Source organism: Bufo gargarizans, chromosome 1 (genome assembly GCF_014858855.1).
Source record: "Bufo gargarizans isolate SCDJY-AF-19 chromosome 1, ASM1485885v1, whole genome shotgun sequence".
Lineage (NCBI taxonomy): Eukaryota > Metazoa > Chordata > Amphibia > Anura > Bufonidae > Bufo > Bufo gargarizans.
In genome coordinates, this window is record NC_058080.1 from 513,310,646 (window position 1) to 513,331,717 (window position 21,072).

Consider the following 21,072-nt stretch of genomic DNA (forward strand, 5'->3'; position numbering starts at 1 on the left):
CACACTGGTCCCGAAAAAGGACTCTGATGGATGTACATGGGACCAGTCCCATCCATCAGTAGCCTCCATTACTAACACTATGCCTGGCACAGTGCATGTTCTAGTTCCTAATGCTATGCCCAAAGTTTAGTTTTTCACATCTGTGTTTTCCTTCCGTTCACTGCGTGATTTAGTCTGGGCAGGGTGTTTTCATGCAGAACGTTCAGTTGTGTTTTCCAGCCAAACCCAGCATGCTTTGCTCTGTAATGTTTGCTTCTCCTAGCTAACATGGGGAAGTGTAGAGGGCAGAGCAAGCCCTGCGAAACATTAGGGCAAAGCATGCTGTTTGGTGAGAAAACCCAACAGGAAGCTGATGAAAACAGGATGTTCTGCACATAAACATCCTACTCAGATCCCATGATCAGAAAACGGTGAAGGAAAGTACTGAAATGAAAAATATGCAGTGTTTGGGGTTCTCTGGGCAGATAAAAATATTTTCATTACGAAATTGGAGAACCACCTTAAGATATTGGCGCCAGTGGTTTAATAACGAGTCTAACAGCTTTTATGTGCTGTTCCTAGTACATCAGTAAAGATATAGTGGACAATGTCTTTAATTGCTGCGTACACCTTTGGGGGCCATTTTTTATTATTGCATTGTACACATTTAAAATAATTTTTTTAAATTTTCTTTATTAAAAATATGGCGTCCTTTTTTCTGTACAGAGCTGAGATGCTCTCGTAGCACCCTTTTGGATTTTCTGTCTTTTCCATCAGACCAGGAGTAGATGAGCTCCTTATCTCTGCGCTCTGACCTCCTAAACACTCATTATAGCTCAGTTCTTATCTTACTGATAAGAATGTGGCTTAAATAAGTGTTTATGACCTCTCAGTAGTTTAGAGATGTGTTTTTTTAGATTACAAAGGGAAAGTACCAGTCACACAGCACCCTTTGTGACAGAACAGCTCAATATGTTTAATAAAGACCAATAGAAAATATGATTTTTAGCCAATAATGAGCAGCATGCAATCATAAAAAAAAAAATTGCCTCCGAAGGTGTACATAACCTTAAAGAAATCCTACCACCAAGAAATACAGTGCAATCTGCAGGCAGCATGTTCTAGAGCAGGAGAAGCTGAGCAGATTGATATATGGTTTTGTGGGAAAAAGATTCAGTAAAACTTGTAATTTATACACTGTCTGCTCTTGTCTGAGTGCTGAGACCCCCACTGAGCGCTAGAATGAAGAGAGAACCCCTGCATAGCGCATTTTCTCTTCTGTCTGCAAGAGGCAGAAACAAGATGGGACTTTCCATGGATTCAGTTTAATTTCCTCTCCTGCAGTGAGGAAAGAGAGAGAGCGCAATACGCAAGTGCTTCTGAGCTTCTCTCTCTTCTCGTTCTAGCGATTGGTGGAGATCTCAGCACTCAGACTTCACCAACCAAAACTTTTGATATGTATCTGTGACATAGTAAAAGTTTTCCGAAACTCAGTGACTCTCTAAGGTGTCCTAGGGGCAAGAAATTGATTTTGTTTTGTTTCCCATCTCCTGCTGACAGCTTTTTCTACCCATTTTTTTCAGGTTATATTTTTGTGGACCTGAACAGTGAAGATGAATTACGTAAAGCTCTGAAGAAGAATAAAGATTATATGGGTGAGTTAACATAGAAGAATTTGTGATAGTCAAGATAATATATACTGTCACTGTATTTATTTAAATTGGAAAGCCAGGCTCCAATTATAAGTCACATTTTTCTTGAAAATCCTGATTGTGATTGACTTTTTTTTTCTGTATGTGGAATTAGGAACCTCAGGATCGCTAGACATGTTAGTGATCTGTAAATGATAAAAAAATGGAAACATCATTATTCAGTTCCAGTTTAAGCACCACGTGCAGACATACACACACTTACACACGTTGGCATGCTATCAGTAAGGTTACTAATGGTTGTCTGCGGAAAGTTCTGCCATCATGAAGATCTGCAGTTGGCTCCTTTTGCAGTTACTGACCAATGACTTCCCAGATGTGCTCGAAGGGAGACAATTTTAGAGATGCTGCAGGCCATTGTACCATGTTTAGGCCACGCAGGCCACTCACAGTAGCACGAGCAACATGTGGCCTGGCATCTTCCTGTTGAAAAGCAGCTCCTGGGACACTGTAGAGAAATGGCTGTACCACTGGTTCCAAGAACAAATTAAATTAAAACGGAGCTGTTAGTGTACCTGAAATGAAGACTAGAGTGGTTCGGACACCATACATTATGCCACCCTGCACTAAAAACCTGGGAGTAGGACGGGTTTGATGTTCCCTTGTAAGGCCTCTTCATGGCGTTGCCCACATGGTCCCCAGACCAATCTCTGGGTATCATTGCACCCAAAACAAAAGAGGGTCACATCACTCAAAAGGATAGACCTCCATTGCTGTCTTGCTGTGCACCAGGACAGCCTTTGAGAGCAATGGTCTGAGGTCAGTGGAACTTTTGTAGCTGGACATCTGGCTCGTAGCCAAATGTCATGCAACAGGTCGATGAACAGGAGGCATCACACAATCATCCCACATAAATGGTTCTTGAAAATTTGCTCATCTGCAGATCTTACCAATACCTGCTACTTCATAACCTTACAGATTGTCCTTTTTGGTGTTGCAATTTCATTGTTGTAGATTATATATTGCACTAATATATAAATGTTTATGTGTTGTGAGACAGTGACAGGAAGAGTGATTGATGGCAGGTACTTTTCCCCCAGAATCCTGTCCTATGCAGCTTTAGCTGCAGGAAGTGCCCAGTTCGTAGTGGAAAGCCCAAGCTTTCGTGAGGTGGCTTTCTAGAAAAGCCGGCATAGGGCCTGGAGTTTTGGATTGGGGAAGAGTTGGGCGGATTCCCTAATCGGTAGTTCACTTTTGGTAGAGATCTAGCCTGCTGCCTGATTAGCTGCACCTTCAGCAGATGCATAAAGAGAACCCAGGCAGAGAGCTGGATGATGTCTGGAAGTGACATGCCAGAGCTTGTGAGTAGCTTGATCTTCAGTGCCGGCAGTACGATACCTAGTACAGTTAGAGAAATGCTGTCTAGTTAGTGCTCAGATAGCAGGATTTGTTTTGTCTGAAATGTAAAGGCTATTTATTTTTGCTCTTAAAACCACAATAAAAAGGAACTTTATTTGGAATTTCTCCCGTGTGTCGTTGTCTCTGACTGTCCGCAAGCCGGCCAATTCCTGCCTCTATCAGAGCTAACTCCCACGGTATATACATACATATACCCTGTAAAATATATATATAGTTGAAATCAATGAAATACAAGTACAATATAACTTAATGGGAAGTGGGGCTCGTATTTACACATGGTGTTTCCTATGAAACAATGAAATTGTGATCGCATGGTTCAGAGGCAGGATTACTTGCCAGACCGTCAAGCAGTTTTTACACAAAGCATTTTGCGGATCTTACACTTGAAATTTTTTAGCATACCTGATGATCAGCATTAGTGATGAGGGAAGCGAGTTTCAGATGCTTCATCCGAAGTTGCTTCATTCAAAACTTCGGAATAATGCTGTACGGAGATCCGTCTCCGTACAGTATTAGAATGTATGGGCTCCCATGAGCTGAAGTCAGTTATTCGCAAAGTCACGTATGACTTTGTTGAATAACTTCAGTAGTTGAAAGCTTGAAACCGAACTTGGTTTCGGTTCCCACAAATCACAGCTGATCTATGAATGCCCCAGCAGAGGGGACACAATGTGCCAGGCTTACGGAAACAGTTGATCCGGGCAGTGGTCCTCTGTTTCCGCAACTCCCCTTTCAGTGAATGGGAACTACGCAGTTGATGAAATACCATCGCAATAAAACTTCATAGAAATTGTGGATCTTATTTATATATGGTGTATCCTAGATACTGCAATTAAATTGTAATTGTTATTGCATGGCACAGGAGTCTAGATGGGTGGATTACTTGCCAACCCCTTCTTATTTTTAAAGGCTGTGTACACCTTCTCTGATTTTTTTTTTTTAAAAATGTTTGCATTGCACCTGTTATGGGTTAAAAATAATTTTCATAATAAGGTTTCATTAAAAATGTTCCTACGTTTGTGTTCTATAGCTCTTTACACACAAACTTAAAGAGGTATTCCCATCTCAGGCAATGGGGGCATATCGCTAGGATATGCCCCCATTGTCTGATAGGTGCGGGTCCCTCTGCTGGGACCCACACCTACAACGAGAACAAAGCAGGGAGCGCTGAGGCTGGAGGACCCCGGATTTCCCGGGGTCCGTCCACCACCAAGTGCTTCTCCCATAGAAGTGAATGGGAGCGCACCCTATGCTCCTATTAATTTCTGCGGCCCCATAGAAATGAATGGAGGGAGGCTGCGCAGTGCGCCCTCCGTTCACTTCCCGGCTCCGTTCTCATTGTAGGTGCGGGACCCAGCGGTGGGACCCGCACCTATCAGACAATGGGGGCATATCCTAGAGATATGCCCCTATTGTCAGAGATGGGAAAACTCCTTTAAATGAGTGTTTATAACACTTAGAAGAACAGAGAGAGAGCTGAGTGAGCCGTCAGACAGTTTCTCCAGTGGATTTCTCTGAACAGGGGACAGACCAGCCTTTAGTATGTGTATGTAAAACCAAGCAGCTGTAGAAGACAAATGGTGCAACATTTTTTTATAAAAACCTATTAGGACAATTCTTTTGCAATGCAATATTGGTACATTTTGCATTTTTTTTTATGCCAGCCATGACAGTTTTGAAAAGTGAGTGAGAGAATGGGCATGGTTAGCCTATTGAGCTAATTTATGCTAGATTTATGAACAGGAGCAGCCAATGGCAGGCAGATGCTAGGGAGGCTGGTCCCCATCCACGTCTGCCATGTCCCTGACACCGGACGTTTTCATCCATGAGCTGGGAGAAGGAGCGGCGCGGGGTAAGTATATTACTGGTGAGGGGCACGTGTGTGGGGGTGGGGGAGGGGGGAAATTGGATAACCCCTTTTACTCTAAAGGGGTGGTGTAGATAGGGGAGTAACATCTCAAGGCAGACGTATTAGATTTAAAGATGCAACAAATTTACCGAACCTTGTGTGACATTTGGTGCAAACAACGGCATTGCAGCCTCGTGCATAACTGACTTTAAAACTTCCTCTCATGATAAATGTCCCCCCAAAGTTCTTTACCTTCAGTGAATCATGCAGTATTTTCATGCACTGTTGATGTGTACCGTAAATACTAAAATGACCCCAAGGGGGTTTGATTCCTTTGCTTTCACTCTGAAAATAGCAACCAGTGTTGTGACATCACATAGTTCAGGCCCTCGAACAATATTCAATATAAGGCAAAAACAACCTGTGTAAGCACAAAATGAACCATTAGCCAAAACATTCAAATCCTTTTCAGGTGGAAGATACATTGAGGTGTTCCAGGTTGAGCAAGGAAAAGAACCACGTCCCTCAGGAAAATCACAAAACAGACCATGGGAACAGCGTCAAAAGGATTCTGAGCTACAGGAAGATTTGTCCGACTCCGGAAGACTTTTTGTTAGAAATCTTCCTTATACCTGTACAGAGGCAGACTTGGAGGCTTTATTCTCCAAATACGGTAGGATCTGAAATTTTTAAAAAGACCATCATAACAAAACTTGTTCAGCATCATAAGTATAAATGTACTGTATATATATGTCTGAGGAGGTGTGAAGGTGATAAACTAGTGTTTACACCAGGCTTTATCTGTAGAACCCGATAAACGTACAATATGTTAAATTCTATGTTTGAACATTGTTCAAAGTTTCAGAAAGTTAGGGTGCACTACAGATTGAGGGTAAATACAGTATATGGGAAAAGTTTGTACTTGCAAGGAAAAACACTGGTTTAGTTGGTCTGTATTTAGTTACCGCTACATAGAAATTTGTTTTGTGCCACACTTGCATGTCATCAGCTCACCACTTTTATATGACCGTAAGGAAAAACTATGATGGGGTGCAACACACTCGTTTTCAGGATTGTGGGGTCCTAGCAGTAAGAAAGTGTTGGCGTATCCTGGTCACATGTCATTAGGTTCAAAGATGAGAAAATAGCACCTATAACATTTATGTTGTAAAGTTTATTGATTTCTTCAATAACTTCCTATTCTTTCCTTCTTCAGGTCCTCTCTCTGAAATCCATTTTCCAATTGACAAGCTAACAAAAAAGCCTAAGGGTTTTGCCTTTGTTACATTCCTGATTACGGAACATGCCGTTAAAGCTTATACAGAGGTTGATGGACACATTTTTCAGGTGGGTAGATTACTTGACGAGTTCATTCAACTTATAGGAGTTGATTTACTGATTTATTAAAGGGAAGGTGTCATAAAAAAAATGACCTATTGTTTAAATAACGTTTTTACGTTTAACATCTTTTTAAAGAATGTTTGTTTGGTTCTGTTTTTAATTTTCCAGGTCAATATCTATATTTAAGCAAAAACCATAAATTCCTGCAGTTTTGGCACTGGCCACTAAGCCTAATAATAGGCTTCACTTCTTGGTCTGTACATATCACTTTACTGCAGTTACCTACTTATCTGTCATTCTAATCCTGCCTGGAGTGATAACACCTATGTGTCTAGATAAGACAGGATCCGCCATTGACATTAGGTGATAGTCAAAGCTTATCTATTTTTGCCTGTAGCTCTCCAGCTGTTGCAAAATTAAACTCCCATCATGCCCTATTGGCAGGATGAGAGTTATAGATCACTGCCTTATAGGCACATCACAAGATACTACTATTATTTAAAAAAAACCACAGCATTTTATGGTTAGTGTTAGTGAGTCTAAGAGGAGATTTGATGTTGGCTACAAAGTTTGGAGAAAGTGGAAAAGTGCTTTCAATGAATGTTGTCTATAGTCCCCAACTGCTAGGCCGAGGCCCAGGACCGGGCCCTGGAAGATTGTTTGCCAGGCCGTGGCAATACAGAGGAGCGGAGACTCCAGGCACATCACACACAGCGCACGGCCGTACAGCGGTAAGGAAGGAGAGCGTTCCTTCCTACCCACTGTGATGCATGCCAGCCACTGCCACCAATGAAAATGCTTGAAAAGGGCTAGTGAGGCAGGGATTGGTTAGGTCCCACTGCCCCACCAATGGAAATAAACATGACGGCCCGAGGGTGGCCATCAGCTAGTATCTGAGGGAGTGAGTGGGGGAATGACCTGCAGTTCCTCTTCCATGTCATCATGAAAATATCAGAAGTGCGGCAGAGCCCAGTGCGGCAGAGCCCAGTGCGGCAGAGCCCAGTGCGGCAGAGCCCAGTGCGGCAGAGCCCAGTGACCTCGAGTCTGGACCCTAGTCAGTTTTGTGCAGCCAATTCAGGTATGGTTACCATGTCAGCCTGAAATAAAGGCTGGGAGATATCAATGTCATAGTAAGACCTATTTCACACTGATTCTGCATTATGGTGAGTTGAGTCACATTTTAAATAATAAATGTAATCGTTATATAGTGTTATATATTTTAATACGCACCTTGTGTTTTGTTATGTACGTGAGTCAGTCAGCGCCGAACAGCATCCACCTAAGCCCCGCCCACCACACCCCACCCGGTCCCTGGGAAAATTGTCTTGCATGAAACTGGTCCTTGGTGCAAAAAAGGTTGGGGACCACTGGTACTATAGAATACATATATCTGCATAGCTGCTGTAGGCAGTCCTATGTGATGTAAGCGCTAACTGATACACCTAGCAAATTTTACATAAAATACATGTTTCTTCTTCTGGATGTGGGCAAGAGACTAGTGACAGAATGAAACCCAAAAGCTATTAGAAAGCTACTGTACTTTTTATCATAAAAATATGAAGCGCTGATTTTAATCCGCAAATAATTTGGGTCCTGTATAGAGAAAGGAAACGGAAACAAAAGACCCTGCAGGTAAACTCGGTGCAGGTACAGCCACACATAGCGAGTCCACAGTGGCATCATCCACACCAACAGTGCAGATTCTGGTAGGAAAATGCTATGGAGAAGGCAAAGTCTGCAGCAAATACACAGCAAAGGGTGAAATCCGCTGCACATATCCACAGCATATATTAACCTGATGTGGTGCAGATTTATATCCGCAGCAGGTAATTAGCAGATTCTGGTTTGGACACTGTCACGTATGAAGAAGATTTTTTTTTTTATCGCATGCACTTCAATGCTACAATGCTGGATTTTCCAGAAAACGCTGTGTGGCCATACCCTTGTAATGTATGGCAAATATTAGTTGCTTGGAGTGAAAATGGTTGCTACTTCATTTCATAATCTAGTTTGACCTTTCTCCAGGGCCGAATGCTTCATGTTCTTCCCTCCAATGTGAAAAAGGAAGATGAGGGTGAGGTGGGAGCAGATTCTGGTTATAAGAAACAAAAAGCTATGAAGGACAAAGCCAACAGTTCCAGGTACTGTCCATAAGTGGAGTGTGAGAAGTGACTGCGTAGGCAACTTTCATTATTGTCATCCAGTAAACACTGACTGCCGTCGTGAAAATTGCCATGCGCTATAAAAGTCGCTAATCGAGCAGCGGTGGCTGCATCTGCCCACTGAGTAGTAAAGCAGCGACTTGTTTGGTGGCCGGATCCGTGGAAGCGAGCATGCATAGCTGCACATGCGCAGTAGCTCTCTCCCATCCCAGCCACCTTGTATATGCTGTCTTTAGCTGGTCCCGGTAGTGGCCGGAGCCTGGGAGCACTTTAAGGGCTCGTTCACACGACCGTGTGACGCCCGTGCTGTGGACCGCAAATTGCGGTCCACAATGCAGGGGCACTGACCGTAGTGCTTCTGTAGTGTTCCATTCCTTGCTTCTGTTCCGCATCTCTGGATTTGCGGACCCATTGAAGTGAATGGGTCTGCACCCATGATGCGGAATGCACACGGAACGGTGCCCGTGTATTGTGGATCCGCAAATGCGGTCCGCAATACGGGAACAGGCAGCACACAGTTCGTGTGAACGAGCCCTAAGGCCCCTTGCAGACGAACATGGTTATAAGGGAAAATAATAGCATTCTTACTACAGAATGCATAGTAAAATAGCGCTGGAGGGGTTAAAAAAATAAATAAAAATAATTTAACTCGCCTTAATCCACTTTCTCGCGCAGCCCAGCTTCTCTTCTGTCTTCTTTGAGGAATAGGACCTTTGACGTCACTGCGCTCATCACATGGTCAATAGAAATGAATGGGTCCGGATTCAGTGCGGGTGCAATGCATTCACCTCACGCATTGCACCCGCGCGGAAATCTCGCCCATGTGAAAGGGGCCTAAGAGAAGAAAAAGCATCTGCACTTCTGCAGACATGAAGCAAAAAAATAAAACATCCAGGATATGGTTCCATCCTGATTTCTAGAGACAACTGTCATCTAGTGCAGTGTTTCCCAACCAGTGTGCCTCCAGCTGTTGCAAAACTACAACTCCCAGCATGCCTGGACAGCCTTTAGCTGTGCGGGCATGCTGGGAGTTGTAGTTTTGCAACAGCTGGAGGCACACTGGTTGGGAAACACTGATCTAGTGATCGAGGCTTCTATGGTTCCACTGAGCTAACTAAAGATGCTATTGAATCCCCAAGAAAATTTAATAAAAGGTGAAATAAAAGTCATACACACCCCAAAATGGTATCAATAAAAACTACTGATCGGATCGTCCTGCATAAAATGAGCCCACACACAGCTCTGTAGATGTAGCTATAAAAAAAGGGAAGGGGGTCAGAATACGGCAAAAAAAAATTCAAAAGTTTATTTATTGTATATTTTTTTCAATATTAAAACATAAGAAAACCTATACAAATGTGTTATCGACGTATCGTACTGACCCGGAGAATGATGAGCAGTTTTACTGCGTAGTGAACACCGTACAAAACGAAACCTGTAAAACTGTGGTGGAAATTTTTTTTTCTTTCTTTTTTTTCTTTTTTTTTTTAAATATTCCACAACATTTCGAATTTATTTATTTTTTTACAGCTTCCCACTACATCCTATGCAAGTGGTGCCATCAAAAAGTATTACTTGTCCCGCACAAAATAAACAATTCCTCGTACAGCTGTGTAAACGGAAAAGTAAAAAAAAGCTATGCCTTCTAGTAAAAAAAAAAACGAAAAAACAGGAAATCGCTGCCAGGAAGGGGTTAAAGCTGTGATTAGACTATGACTGTGATAAGCGCAGCATAGTATGGGGGACATGTCAGCTCTCCTAGTAACCAATACGGTAAAAAAGATATTGTGCTGTTTGGCTAATAAAAGCAATCAGAGAATACACCGGACACACAGTTTGAGTTCAGTATATTTAGTGTATTCATGAAGGGAAGCATTGGCCTTGCCCTGCGAAGAGAGCAATATTTCTTACCTACTATTTAAATCTATTTAAATTTACAGAAAACAATGTCCGTATTTAAGCTGAAAATCACTTCTTAAAGGAAGAGAAGAGATATGCCAACACTTTCTGATTGGTGGAGTGCTAGTATTGGGGGGAACCACACTAACCCTGAGAATTAGGGTTGTTGATTCTGCAGTGCGGCTCCTTCGTGGATTTGTCCTGCACTGTGGCGCCACCAGCTGTGCAGGGATCTGCAGTGCAACCCTATTCACTTGGTTGTGTTGCAGTGCACTCTAAGGTCATTGGCCAGGAGTGATATACAGTTGCAAGAAAAAGTATGTGAACCCGTTGGAATAATATGGATTTGTGCACAAATTGGTCATAAAATGTGATCTGATCTTCATCTAAGTCACAACAATAGACAATCACAATCTGCTTAACTAATAACACACAAAGAATTAAATGTTACCATGTTTTTATTGAACACACCATGCAAACATTCACAGTGCAGGTGGAAAAAGTATGTGAACCCATAGATTTAATAACTGGTTGAACCTCCTTTTGGCAGCAATAACTTCAACCAAACGTTTCCTGTAGTTGCAGATCAGACGTGCACAACGGTCAGGAGTAATTCTTGACCAGTCCTCTTTACAGAACTGTTTCAGTTCAGCAATATTCTTGGGATGTCTGGTGTGAAGCGCTTTCTTGAGGTCATGCCACAGCATCTCAATCGGGTTGAGGTCAGGGCTCTGACTGGGCCACTCCAGAAGGCGTATTTTATTCTGTTTAACCACCTCAGCTCCCCTAGCTTAAACCCCTTAATGACCAGACCACTTTTTACAATTCTGCACTACACTACTTTCACGGTTTATTGCTCAGTCATGCAACTTACCACCCAAATGAATTTTACTTCCTTTTCTTCTCTCTAATAGAGCTTTTATTTGGTGGTATTTCATTGCTGCTGCAATTTTTATTTTTATTTTTTTTAATCGCAATTTACAGAAATTTTTGCAAAAAAAGACATTTTTCACTTTCGGTTGTAAATTTTTTCAAATAAAACTACATTTCTATATAAATTTCTCAAAATTTATTGTTCTACGTGTCTTTGATTTAAAAAAATGCAATAAGTGTATATTTATTGGTTTGGGTAAAAGTTATAGCGTTTACAAACTATGGTACAAAAATGTGACTTTCCGCAGTTTGAAGCAGCTCTGACTTTCTGAGCACCTGTCATGTTTCCTGAGGTTCTACAATGCCCAGACAGTAGAAACACCCCACAAATGACCCTATTTCGGAAAGTAGACACCCTAAGGTATTCGCTGATGGGCATAGTGAGTTCATGGAAGTTTTATTTTTTGTCACAAGTTAGCGGAAAATGATTATTTTATTTTTTTTTTTATTTTTTTTTTCTTACAAAGTCTCATATTCCACTAACTTGTGACAAAAAATAAAATTTTACATTTAAATACACCCCAAAACATATTGCCCTACTTCTCCCGAGTACAGCGACACCACATGTGTGACACTTTTTTGCAGCCTAGGTGCGCAAAGGAGCCCACATTCCAATGAGTACCTTTTAGGAGGGCATTTTTAGGCATTTGGATTCCAGCCTTCTTCTCACGCTTTAGGGCCCCTAAAATGCCAGGGCAGTATAAATGCCTCACATGTGACCCCATTTTGGAAAGAATACACCCCAAGGTATTCCGTGAAGGGCATGGCGAGTTCCTAGAATATTTATTTATTTTTTGCGCAAGTTAGCGGAAAATGATTTTGTAAAAGAAAAAAAATGTCCGCTAACTTGTGCCAAAAATATATATATTCTAGGAACTCGCCATGCCCCTCACGGAATACCTTGGGGTGTCTTCTTTCCAAAATGGGGTCACTTGTGGGGTATTTATACTGCCCTGGCATTTTAGGGGCCCTAAATCGTGAGAAGAAGTCTGGAATATAAATGTCTAAAAATCAATTTCTGCTAGCTTGTGCCAAAAAAAAAAAAAATCTTCTATGAACTCGCCATGCCCCTTTTAAAAGTGATCTTTTTATAGCGCCGCATCGATTTTACGGTGTTTTTGCAGTGATCATAAAAAAAAAAAATTCTGTCACTGCGGTGGGGCGGACTGAACGCAAGTGTGCGCACAAGATCAGGCCTGATCGTGCGAACACTGCGTTTTTTGTAGAGCCTATAGAACATGTCCTATTCTTGTCCGCAATTGCGGACAAGAAAAGGCATTTTCTATATAGTTCTGGCAATGTGCGTATCCGCAAAATGCAGAAAGCACATTGCCGGTGTCCGTATTTTGCGGAACCACAAAACACATACGGACGTCTGAATGGAGCCTTACTGGGGGGTGATCAATGACAGGGGGGTGATCAGGGAGTCTATATCGGGTGATCACCCCCCTGTCATTGATTACCCCCTGTAAGGCTCCATTCAGACGTCCGTATGTGTTTTGCGTATCCGTGGATCTGCAAAACCCATACGGACGTCTGAATGGAGCCTTACAGGGGGTGATCAATGACCGGGGGTGATAAGGGGTTAATAAGTGACAGGGGGGTGTAGTGTAGTGGTGTTTGGTGCTAGTTACAGAGCTTCCTGTGTCCTCTGGTGGTCGATCCAAGCAAAAGGGACCACCGGAGGACCAGGTAGCAGGTATATCAGACGCTATTAACAAAACAGCGTCTGATATACCTTTTCAAGGGTTAAAAAAATCGCATCTACAGCTTGCCAGCGAATTATCGCCACTGGCAGGCTGTAGATGCACTCGTTTACCTCCCGATCCTTTGAACGCGCGCTCCTGTGTGCGCGCGTTAACAGGAAATCTCGCGTCTCGCGAGATGACGCGCTGGCGCGTCAAGGAGGAACAAATCGACCACCTCCGGAACGCAATCCTGCGTTAGGCGGTCCGGAGGCGGTTAAGCCATTCTGTTGTTGATTTACTTCTATTCTTTAGGTCGTTGTCCTGTTGCAACATCCATCTTCTATTGAGCTTCAGCTGGTGGACAGATGGCCTTAAAGGGATTCTGTCACCTCCCCTAAGTCAAAAAACGATTTTAAAGCAGCCATGCAGCACAGCTTACCTTGATTAGGCTGTGTTCTTTGATCTTGAAATCCATCCAGCAGTTACTGCAAAAAACAACTTTGATTGATATGTAAATGTGTCCTGAAGGTGCCCAGAGGGGCGTTTTTTTCTTCTTAGAGAGCCCAGTACCGCCCCTCTTTCAGTGCCCAGCCCGCCTTCCTTGTACTGTCTAACCGCCGCCTCCAGCCTGCCACAGCCTCTCCTCCCCCTCCCTCACGCCGAACGAACTCTCGCACAGGCGCAGTACCCACTGAGGGCTGCGCCTGTGCGATCAGCAGGAGACTGAGGGCAGCAGCTTCATCTTCGTCACTGGGCATGCGCCGAGCCCAGTGACGTCCGATGCTCACTCTTCCCTCAGTCAGCTGAACAACAAGGCTTTTGAAGATACTTGTGCAAAGCAAACTCAGAACTGGTGTGTGTTTTTTATAGGGCAGGGCAGCTGTAACCAACACCTCCAATCTCATCTCATTAATTGGACTCCAGTTGGCTGACACCTCACTCCACTTAGCTCTTGGAGATGTCATTAGTCTAGGGGTTCACATACTTTTTCCACCGGCACTGTGAATGTTTACATGGTGTATTCAATAAAAACATGGTAACATTGAATTCTTTGTGTGTTATTAGTTAAGCAGACTGTGATTGTCTATTATTGTGACTTAGATGAAGATCAGATCACATTTTATGACTAATTTGTGCAGAAATCCATATCATTCCAAAGGGTTCACATACTTTATCTTGCAACCGTATGTGGTTCTTGCTGTGTTTTTTTTCATTTTTTTTTTTCTTTGAAACTGGCAAAAAATACAGCAGACTTTGCTGCTGCATTTTCAGGCACATGTAGATGTAGCCTCCCCCTGACACCCAAAAATCTGATTTCTATTCAGTATTGGCCTGGAATTGCAAATTGAGTTGTTTTGAGCCTATATTATTTTTCCTTCTTTTGGATCAACTGTTTGGCTCCAAACCTGCCACAAAATCTCCATGTGTGACTCCAGCCCTAAATAGGTGGTCATGTATCCATTTGTTCAATCAGTTGGTGTGTCTAGGGACATTGTTATAATTGTTTATCCCCCTTTCAGTTTGCATAGTGTTGGCAATAGATGTCACATGAAAGATACCATCACCTAACCAGCAAGCGTTCTGCTCTTTTGTTGATTGATCGGCTTCCCCTTTAAATGAGCCTAGTTATGGGGAATGAGCATTCATACAAACCTTTGCTGGTGATAATAATTGGCCTGATGCTCGGCCAGTGTCAAAGGGCTCTGAGCGCGTGTGACACTACTGAATCTCCATCACCTAAAAACACAGGTTACACCCGCAGATTGAACTGTTCTGCTGCTTGGCACACAGAGGGGAATTTATAAAAGCAGATACACAAGCTTTCACGCATATATTTTTATGCTGATTTAGCCACTTTTGGGGAAAGCTGGCAGTGCTTAGTGGGAGGTCCGTGGTCTCCGTCCGCCTAATAGAGTTACTTTATGTCAGTAATGAATGTAAGTTTATAGCTCAAATCTATGTCAGCTCATAAGTGCTGTAGTTTACATTTGCTGATGCATGGACTGGCAGAAGATATGCCAAGGGGTTCCCATGAAAAATAGTTTACAGTTTTTAAACCAGCACCTGTATCTGAATACTTTTGAAATGACATGTAATTAAAAGTTTAGTATAGCCACTGAGTTATTCAGTAAAATCTATCTGTATAGCACCACCTGCTGTTTTTATCTTTTCTTATTTCTTTGTCCAATTTACTGAGTCGGCCGCACATGCTCAGTTTCCTCCTGAGCTGTGATAGGGAGAGCTGAGACACACCTCCTTATCTGCAGGCGAAAAGACACGCCCCCTGAGCTGCCAGCCTGATATAAATCTAGCAGAGCAAATAATGGGGATATACCTGGATCCATGTGAGGTACAAGGCTGGTTCTAGGCTTTGTTAGAAAGAGGGTGCCATGTCCTATATGATGTCTGATCTACATAAGTCATGGGATGAGCCTGTATAAATTTGGTGCACCTTACTCAAGAGTAAGCCTATTTCAGCTATTTCCCCCGCCTCAAAAAGCCTAATAGAGCATACTGTATAATATGTTTTTCTCCCCCCACCTTTAGTTCTCACAACTGGAATACACTGTTCATGGGGACCTAGCTCAGTGGCTGAGGTCATTGCTCAAAAGTACAACACTAGCAAAAGCCAAGTACTGGATCATGTGAGTTATCATCCTGACTACTTGCATTACTGGCAGTATTAAAAGTATTCTGTCCACTATCAAATAATTTTGTTTTTTGTTTTTAGGAAGGAAAAGGCAGCGTTGCTGTCAGAGTTGCATTGGGAGAAACCCAGATTGTTCAAGATGTGCGTCAGTTCCTTCTAGATAACGGAGTTTCTCTGGATTCTTTCAGTCAGGTAATGGTGTTAATAATCCATATTTTCCACATTTCTGCCTGCTGTGTGTTCACTGACAGAGACTGATCATTTGCTGCTGTATGTGTGTGCAAGACTAGTGATCCCCTGTATCAGGGATCAGCAACCTCCAGCTGTCCAGAAACTACAACTCCAAGAATGCTTCATTCACTTCTGTGGGAGTTAGAACTGCCAATCATGTTTGCATGTTGGGAGTTGTAGTTTTACAGCAGCTGGAGTGCCGAAGGTTGCTGATCCCTGCCCTATATCCCTAGTGCAGGTCCTGCTTGTGATTATACCTACACTGTCATTTTTAAGGGGTTTTCAGGGACTTAAATACTAATGACCTGCTACATCCAAAACTGCCTCCCGTCCATCATCAATTAGCAGGATGCTGGGACTGGAACACCTATTCAAGTGAATGGGACTGAACAGCAATACTGCACACATCTAGACTGGTATCTATGGCTCTGTGCTTGTGTAAGCACAAACTGGTTCATGAGGATCCTGTATATCATAGTCCTTGATTGACTCTCCTGAGACAGCTATATCCATCAGTCAAAGAAGAGAGTAGGGTGTGGGGCCATTTGTGGGCATTGCACACAAGGAGAACACCTCATGGCCGCTTGTGATCCCAGTGCCTGGAGCGTTGAAACTTAGATTTCTCAATCATGCAAGAAGCATGTGCATACTTATGTGTACACTTCTCTCTCCATTTCCTACATAGCTCTGGCAGCAGTTTTAAAGGGGACCTTTCACCACTCCTGACATGCCTATTTTAATAGCTACGTGCATTCCCCGTGTAATAACAATTCTGGAGCATCTATTCCTATGTCTGTATGTTGTGCCGTTCCTTTATTATTTCTGTTAGAAATTATGAATGAATTGCTAGGAGTCTGCAGTAAGGGTACAGAGGGGAGGTAACCAGTTGGGGGGTGTACCGGCACAGACTGAAAATGGCAGCACTGACTGGATAGAGTCAGACTGTGCAGGTAAACACCCCCGAACTGGCTACCTCCCCTCTGTACCCTTACTGCAGACTGCTGGCAATTCATTCATAATGTATAGTGCAAATAATAAAGGAATGGCCAAACATAGAGCCATAAGAATAGGTGCTCCAGAATTATTATTACATGGGGAATGCACGGAGCTATTAAAACAGGAATGTCAGGAGTGGTGACAGGTCCTTTTTAAATCCTTTAAACTGCTGACAGACTCCCTTTAATATTTATGCCTCAGAAAACCCTCTTTTAAATACATTCTAGAGTAAATATACTATGGCCAAAGATGCTCCATCTGCTGTCGTCCTCTGGGATTCAACTCATATACAGCAGCATTAAGTTTCTACTGACCTTTAATTATTTATTGTGATGTTATAATAAAACATTTTTGTCTGAACTTTTCTTACCTTTTTTCTCTGCATCAGGCTGCTTCACCACGCAGTAAGACAGTGATTCTTGTTAAGAACCTCCCGGCTGGTACTCAGGTGGCAGAACTTCAGGAGGTGTTTGGACGCTTTGGAGATCTGGGAAGAGTTTTGCTGCCAGAAGGTGGAATAACGGCCATTGTGGAATTTCTTGAACCAACTGAAGCTAAGCAAGCTTTCCGGAAATTGGCGTATACAAAAGTGGGTGAAAGTGTGCTGGCGCTTGGTGACACATAGTTTTATTGTACAGCTCTGCTTGGCAAATAATCACACACAACATTTTTGGGATCACTTCACACCGTGTGCAGATGACTATTTAAATGTGAACAGGACTTGTCGCCATTCCTGGTTCCGGAGCATTTTTTCTAATAACTCTGCACTTTGGCATTTCTGTGTCATTCCTCATTATAATTTATGAGTAAATTGACAACTTTTGTCAGTCGTTTGTGCCTACTTAGTTTGACACTTTCAGCTTTGATTGGACAGTATCAGATGGGGTAGAGACGCACCTCTAACTGGTAACCCAAAGTTTTAAGTTAATTGGCAACACCAAAACATGATATTTCGCTTAGCGCCATCTGCTGTGCATTCATTTTTGCAAAACACCTGTGAGGTCAAAATGCCCCTTCATAAATTTTGTGAGGGGTGGTCGGTTCTAAGATGGGGTCACTTCTTGGGAGCTTTCTATTATTTATTTAACCTCAGAGCCTCTGCACTTGTTGGCAGACAGTACCATATAAAGCATTTAACTAGGCCTCAAGTGCACATGGTGCTCCTTTCTCTTCTGAACCCTGTAGGATGCCCAAACAGCAGTTAATGACCACATAAGGGGGTATTGTACTTAGGAGAAGAAATTTTATTATATAATTTTTCCCATTACCACTTGTAAAAATGAAACATTTGAAGCTGAAACTACATATAATTGAAATACTTTTTCATTTCATGCCCTAGTTTTAAAAACAAATCTATGAAACACCAATCACTATACCCCTAGGTAAATTCCTTGAAGGGTTTTGTTTCCAAAATGGGGTAACTTTTTGAGGTTTTACACGGTACTGATACAACAGCGGCTCTGTTAATGTGACATTGCACCTGAGAACCATTCCATCAAAGTCTGCCCTTCAAAAGGAGAATGGCGCTCCTTACCTTTTTGAGTCCTGCCAATGCTAATTAATAAGTATTTTATGAGGTATCACTATCTGTCTTAAAAGCAGATACATTCAGATTTAGAAAATTGCAAATTCTTCCAAATTCTCTGAATTGTTTGGATAAGTAAATGCATTCCAAAGTTTTATTACATAAAGTCTAGCTCTGTTTGGAAGGAGTTAAAGTATAACTGTCATCTTTTTTTTTTTTTTTTGGAGTATTGGATTGTGGTGATTAATATCTCCTTGGTGGCCCTATTTCAACTTTTCACTGTGTATTCAATTACCCCTTAATTCCACAGTTTTGTTCCCTCTACTGCCTATTTTTATCTGTGCTTAAAATCAGGTTGCTAGGCATGGTCCGTCTATGTGTTGAAGGACGGAGGACGCAGAAGCACGCAGCGTGCAAGGTCAGATTACTGACAGCCAGGGACTGTAGGTAAATGGTTAAAGCCAGGTCCTCCCCAGCAGCTGATAACAGTGCCTGGGCTGTGTGCACTTCTCCCTGTCCCTGCGCTTGGCAGACGCTCCCTCACTCAGCAGACTGGGACAATGCAGAGCTGAAGCAGCGCACACCAGGGAAGGGAGATCTGCCATCTGCTCAGTGTATAAATGAAAGCAACATGTGGTAAGAGGACCCCTTTGTGCTGCAGGAGATTATCCCTTTAGGGGGAGGGCTGTGGTTACTGACACTTTTGGGGGGCTATTGTTACTGGCTAGTGAGGGCAGGCGGGATTAGCCTCAGGGGGAGGGCAGTTGCGGCCATCTTAACTGAATAGTGAAATTGCAGTTTTATGCAGACTGGTTGCTAAGGGCTGAATCTTATTAAATATGGGGTAAGTCAGTCTAATAGTAACTGATTCTGGAATATCATGTTATTAGTAACTACATATATGAAAATTGAAATTAGGGTCTAAGTGTGACAGTTATCCTTTAAAGCATAAAAGAATTTGAAGTGATGTTTTTTGCTATTTTTTTTCTTGGTTATCTCCTTTCACTTTCTCCTATATATTCCTGCATATGTAATAGCATTCCCTCTCTCTCCTGTTCAGTTTCAGCATGTCCCCCTTTACTTAGAGTGGGCACCTATGAATGTTTTTAGTAGCGCACCTGCTGAGAAGACAACTGAGCCAGTGCAGGTTGGCAAGTTAGATGAGCAAAGCAAAGGTAGGTGATTCACACTGGTTTCTCTAGATTACTAGACAATTATTATTATTATTATTATTATTATTATTATTATTATTATTTTCTTTTTAAAGCCGCTGTAGTTTGATGCTTTATTTTTTTTTATTTTTTAGCTAAACCCACTGGTGTGATTTAAAGGGCATTCCTACAGTGATTAATTTGTGTGGTATGTCCACACACACACACACACATTAAAAACTCTCACATAGTTTGCCACAAATACTGCAAGCTTTTTCTTATAAATGTGAATGGGGTTTTTAAAACCTCATCCACATACATTGTTCTGTAAATTGTCACACATTTGGAGTGCAGAATCCGCACCACTAATCTGCTTTAATTCCGCAGTATGTAAACTTAGGATTAAACCTCTAATACTACTGCCAAATCTCTAGTACTATTGATTTCTAAAATGAAAGGGCACTCTTCAGCACTGCTTATAGATCTCTGTTGTAAAGATCTATTAAAACTATTAGCAGTGCTTAGGGCCCTATTAGACTGCACAATTTTCAGGTCAATTATCAGGAACATAATAATCATCTATTGGCCCACATCATCAATTTTTTGATGGCTGCTGGGCATTTTTCATCAGGATAAAAGATTTCCAATTATTGGCAGCACATTTCCCTGCGTCATCAGGGATGTGATGCTGATAATCAATAGAACTGAATATTGGAGCACCGATTGTGGTAGCAGTCATTCCTCCACGTTCAGGGTGTTTCGGGCTGTGTAATCAGGCTGGTGCAAACAAGCGCCGATGGATGTGTTATCAATAGGTGCTCGCACTGCCTGAACATCGGGCAGTGTAATACAAACCTTAGAATCCTGTGGTAGATTTCTAGCAACAGAAACCTGTGAGCGGGGTTTATAGTCACTGTAGAGTCCTCTCGTTGTGGAAGGCATTGGTGGTCTATTCCCATGTTCTTACATGGAGTGGCAACCTTCTCCTTTTAAAGCAGAAAACAAAATGAATTCCTTATGTCTCTTTCAGAGAGTGTTGAAGAAAAACCAGGAGACAAAGATAAGTCGGAGGAGTCTGAAGAAGATGAAGAAACACTTCCAGGCTGCACATTGTTCATTAAGAACCTGAACTTTAGTACCAGTGAGGAAACTCTTAAAGAGGTAAATGTTGTACTTGCCTTATATATGGCACAGACCTACTGTCTGAGGAAGCTTTTTTGTGGTTTATCAAATTAAATTTTAAAAGCCTGAATTTTGGCTAGGACACCTGTTTCTTTCTTTCTGCTTCCCATTCTTTTCATGTTCCTTCTCGGTGTGTTCACAGCTTTAAACTGCCGTTCTGCTGTTTTCAGCACTTCCTTCCATTGAAAAGAATGGGAGGTAGAAAGGGCGCGGCTGCCGGCAGAATTTCAACTTGGATGTCCGCCACAATTCTGCTGGAAAAAGACCCTAATTCTGCTACAAAATTGCCCTTTACCATTCTAACAAACCTTTTAACCTCTATGCACATTACCACTAACTTTAATAGCTTGGCCACTTTATAAGTATATATTCTTACTGGCCATGCTGGGGCATAATAAACTCCTAGCTTGCTTTCAGA

At 42.3% G+C, this 21,072-nt stretch overlaps 1 protein-coding gene across 1 annotated transcript in view; it reads left to right on the forward strand.

Annotated features, from left to right (window-relative positions):
* Window positions 1-21,072, forward strand: part of RBM19 (RNA binding motif protein 19) — a 71,002-nt gene that overhangs the window by 20,101 nt on the left and 29,829 nt on the right. Inside the window, 10 exon segments of the mRNA XM_044275319.1 lie at window positions 1,563-1,634; window positions 5,369-5,569; window positions 6,113-6,243; window positions 8,263-8,378; window positions 15,467-15,494; window positions 15,496-15,564; window positions 15,651-15,761; window positions 17,185-17,385; window positions 19,382-19,496; window positions 20,503-20,633. Coding sequence (XP_044131254.1) covers window positions 1,563-1,634; window positions 5,369-5,569; window positions 6,113-6,243; window positions 8,263-8,378; window positions 15,467-15,494; window positions 15,496-15,564; window positions 15,651-15,761; window positions 17,185-17,385; window positions 19,382-19,496; window positions 20,503-20,633 — 1,175 coding nt within the window.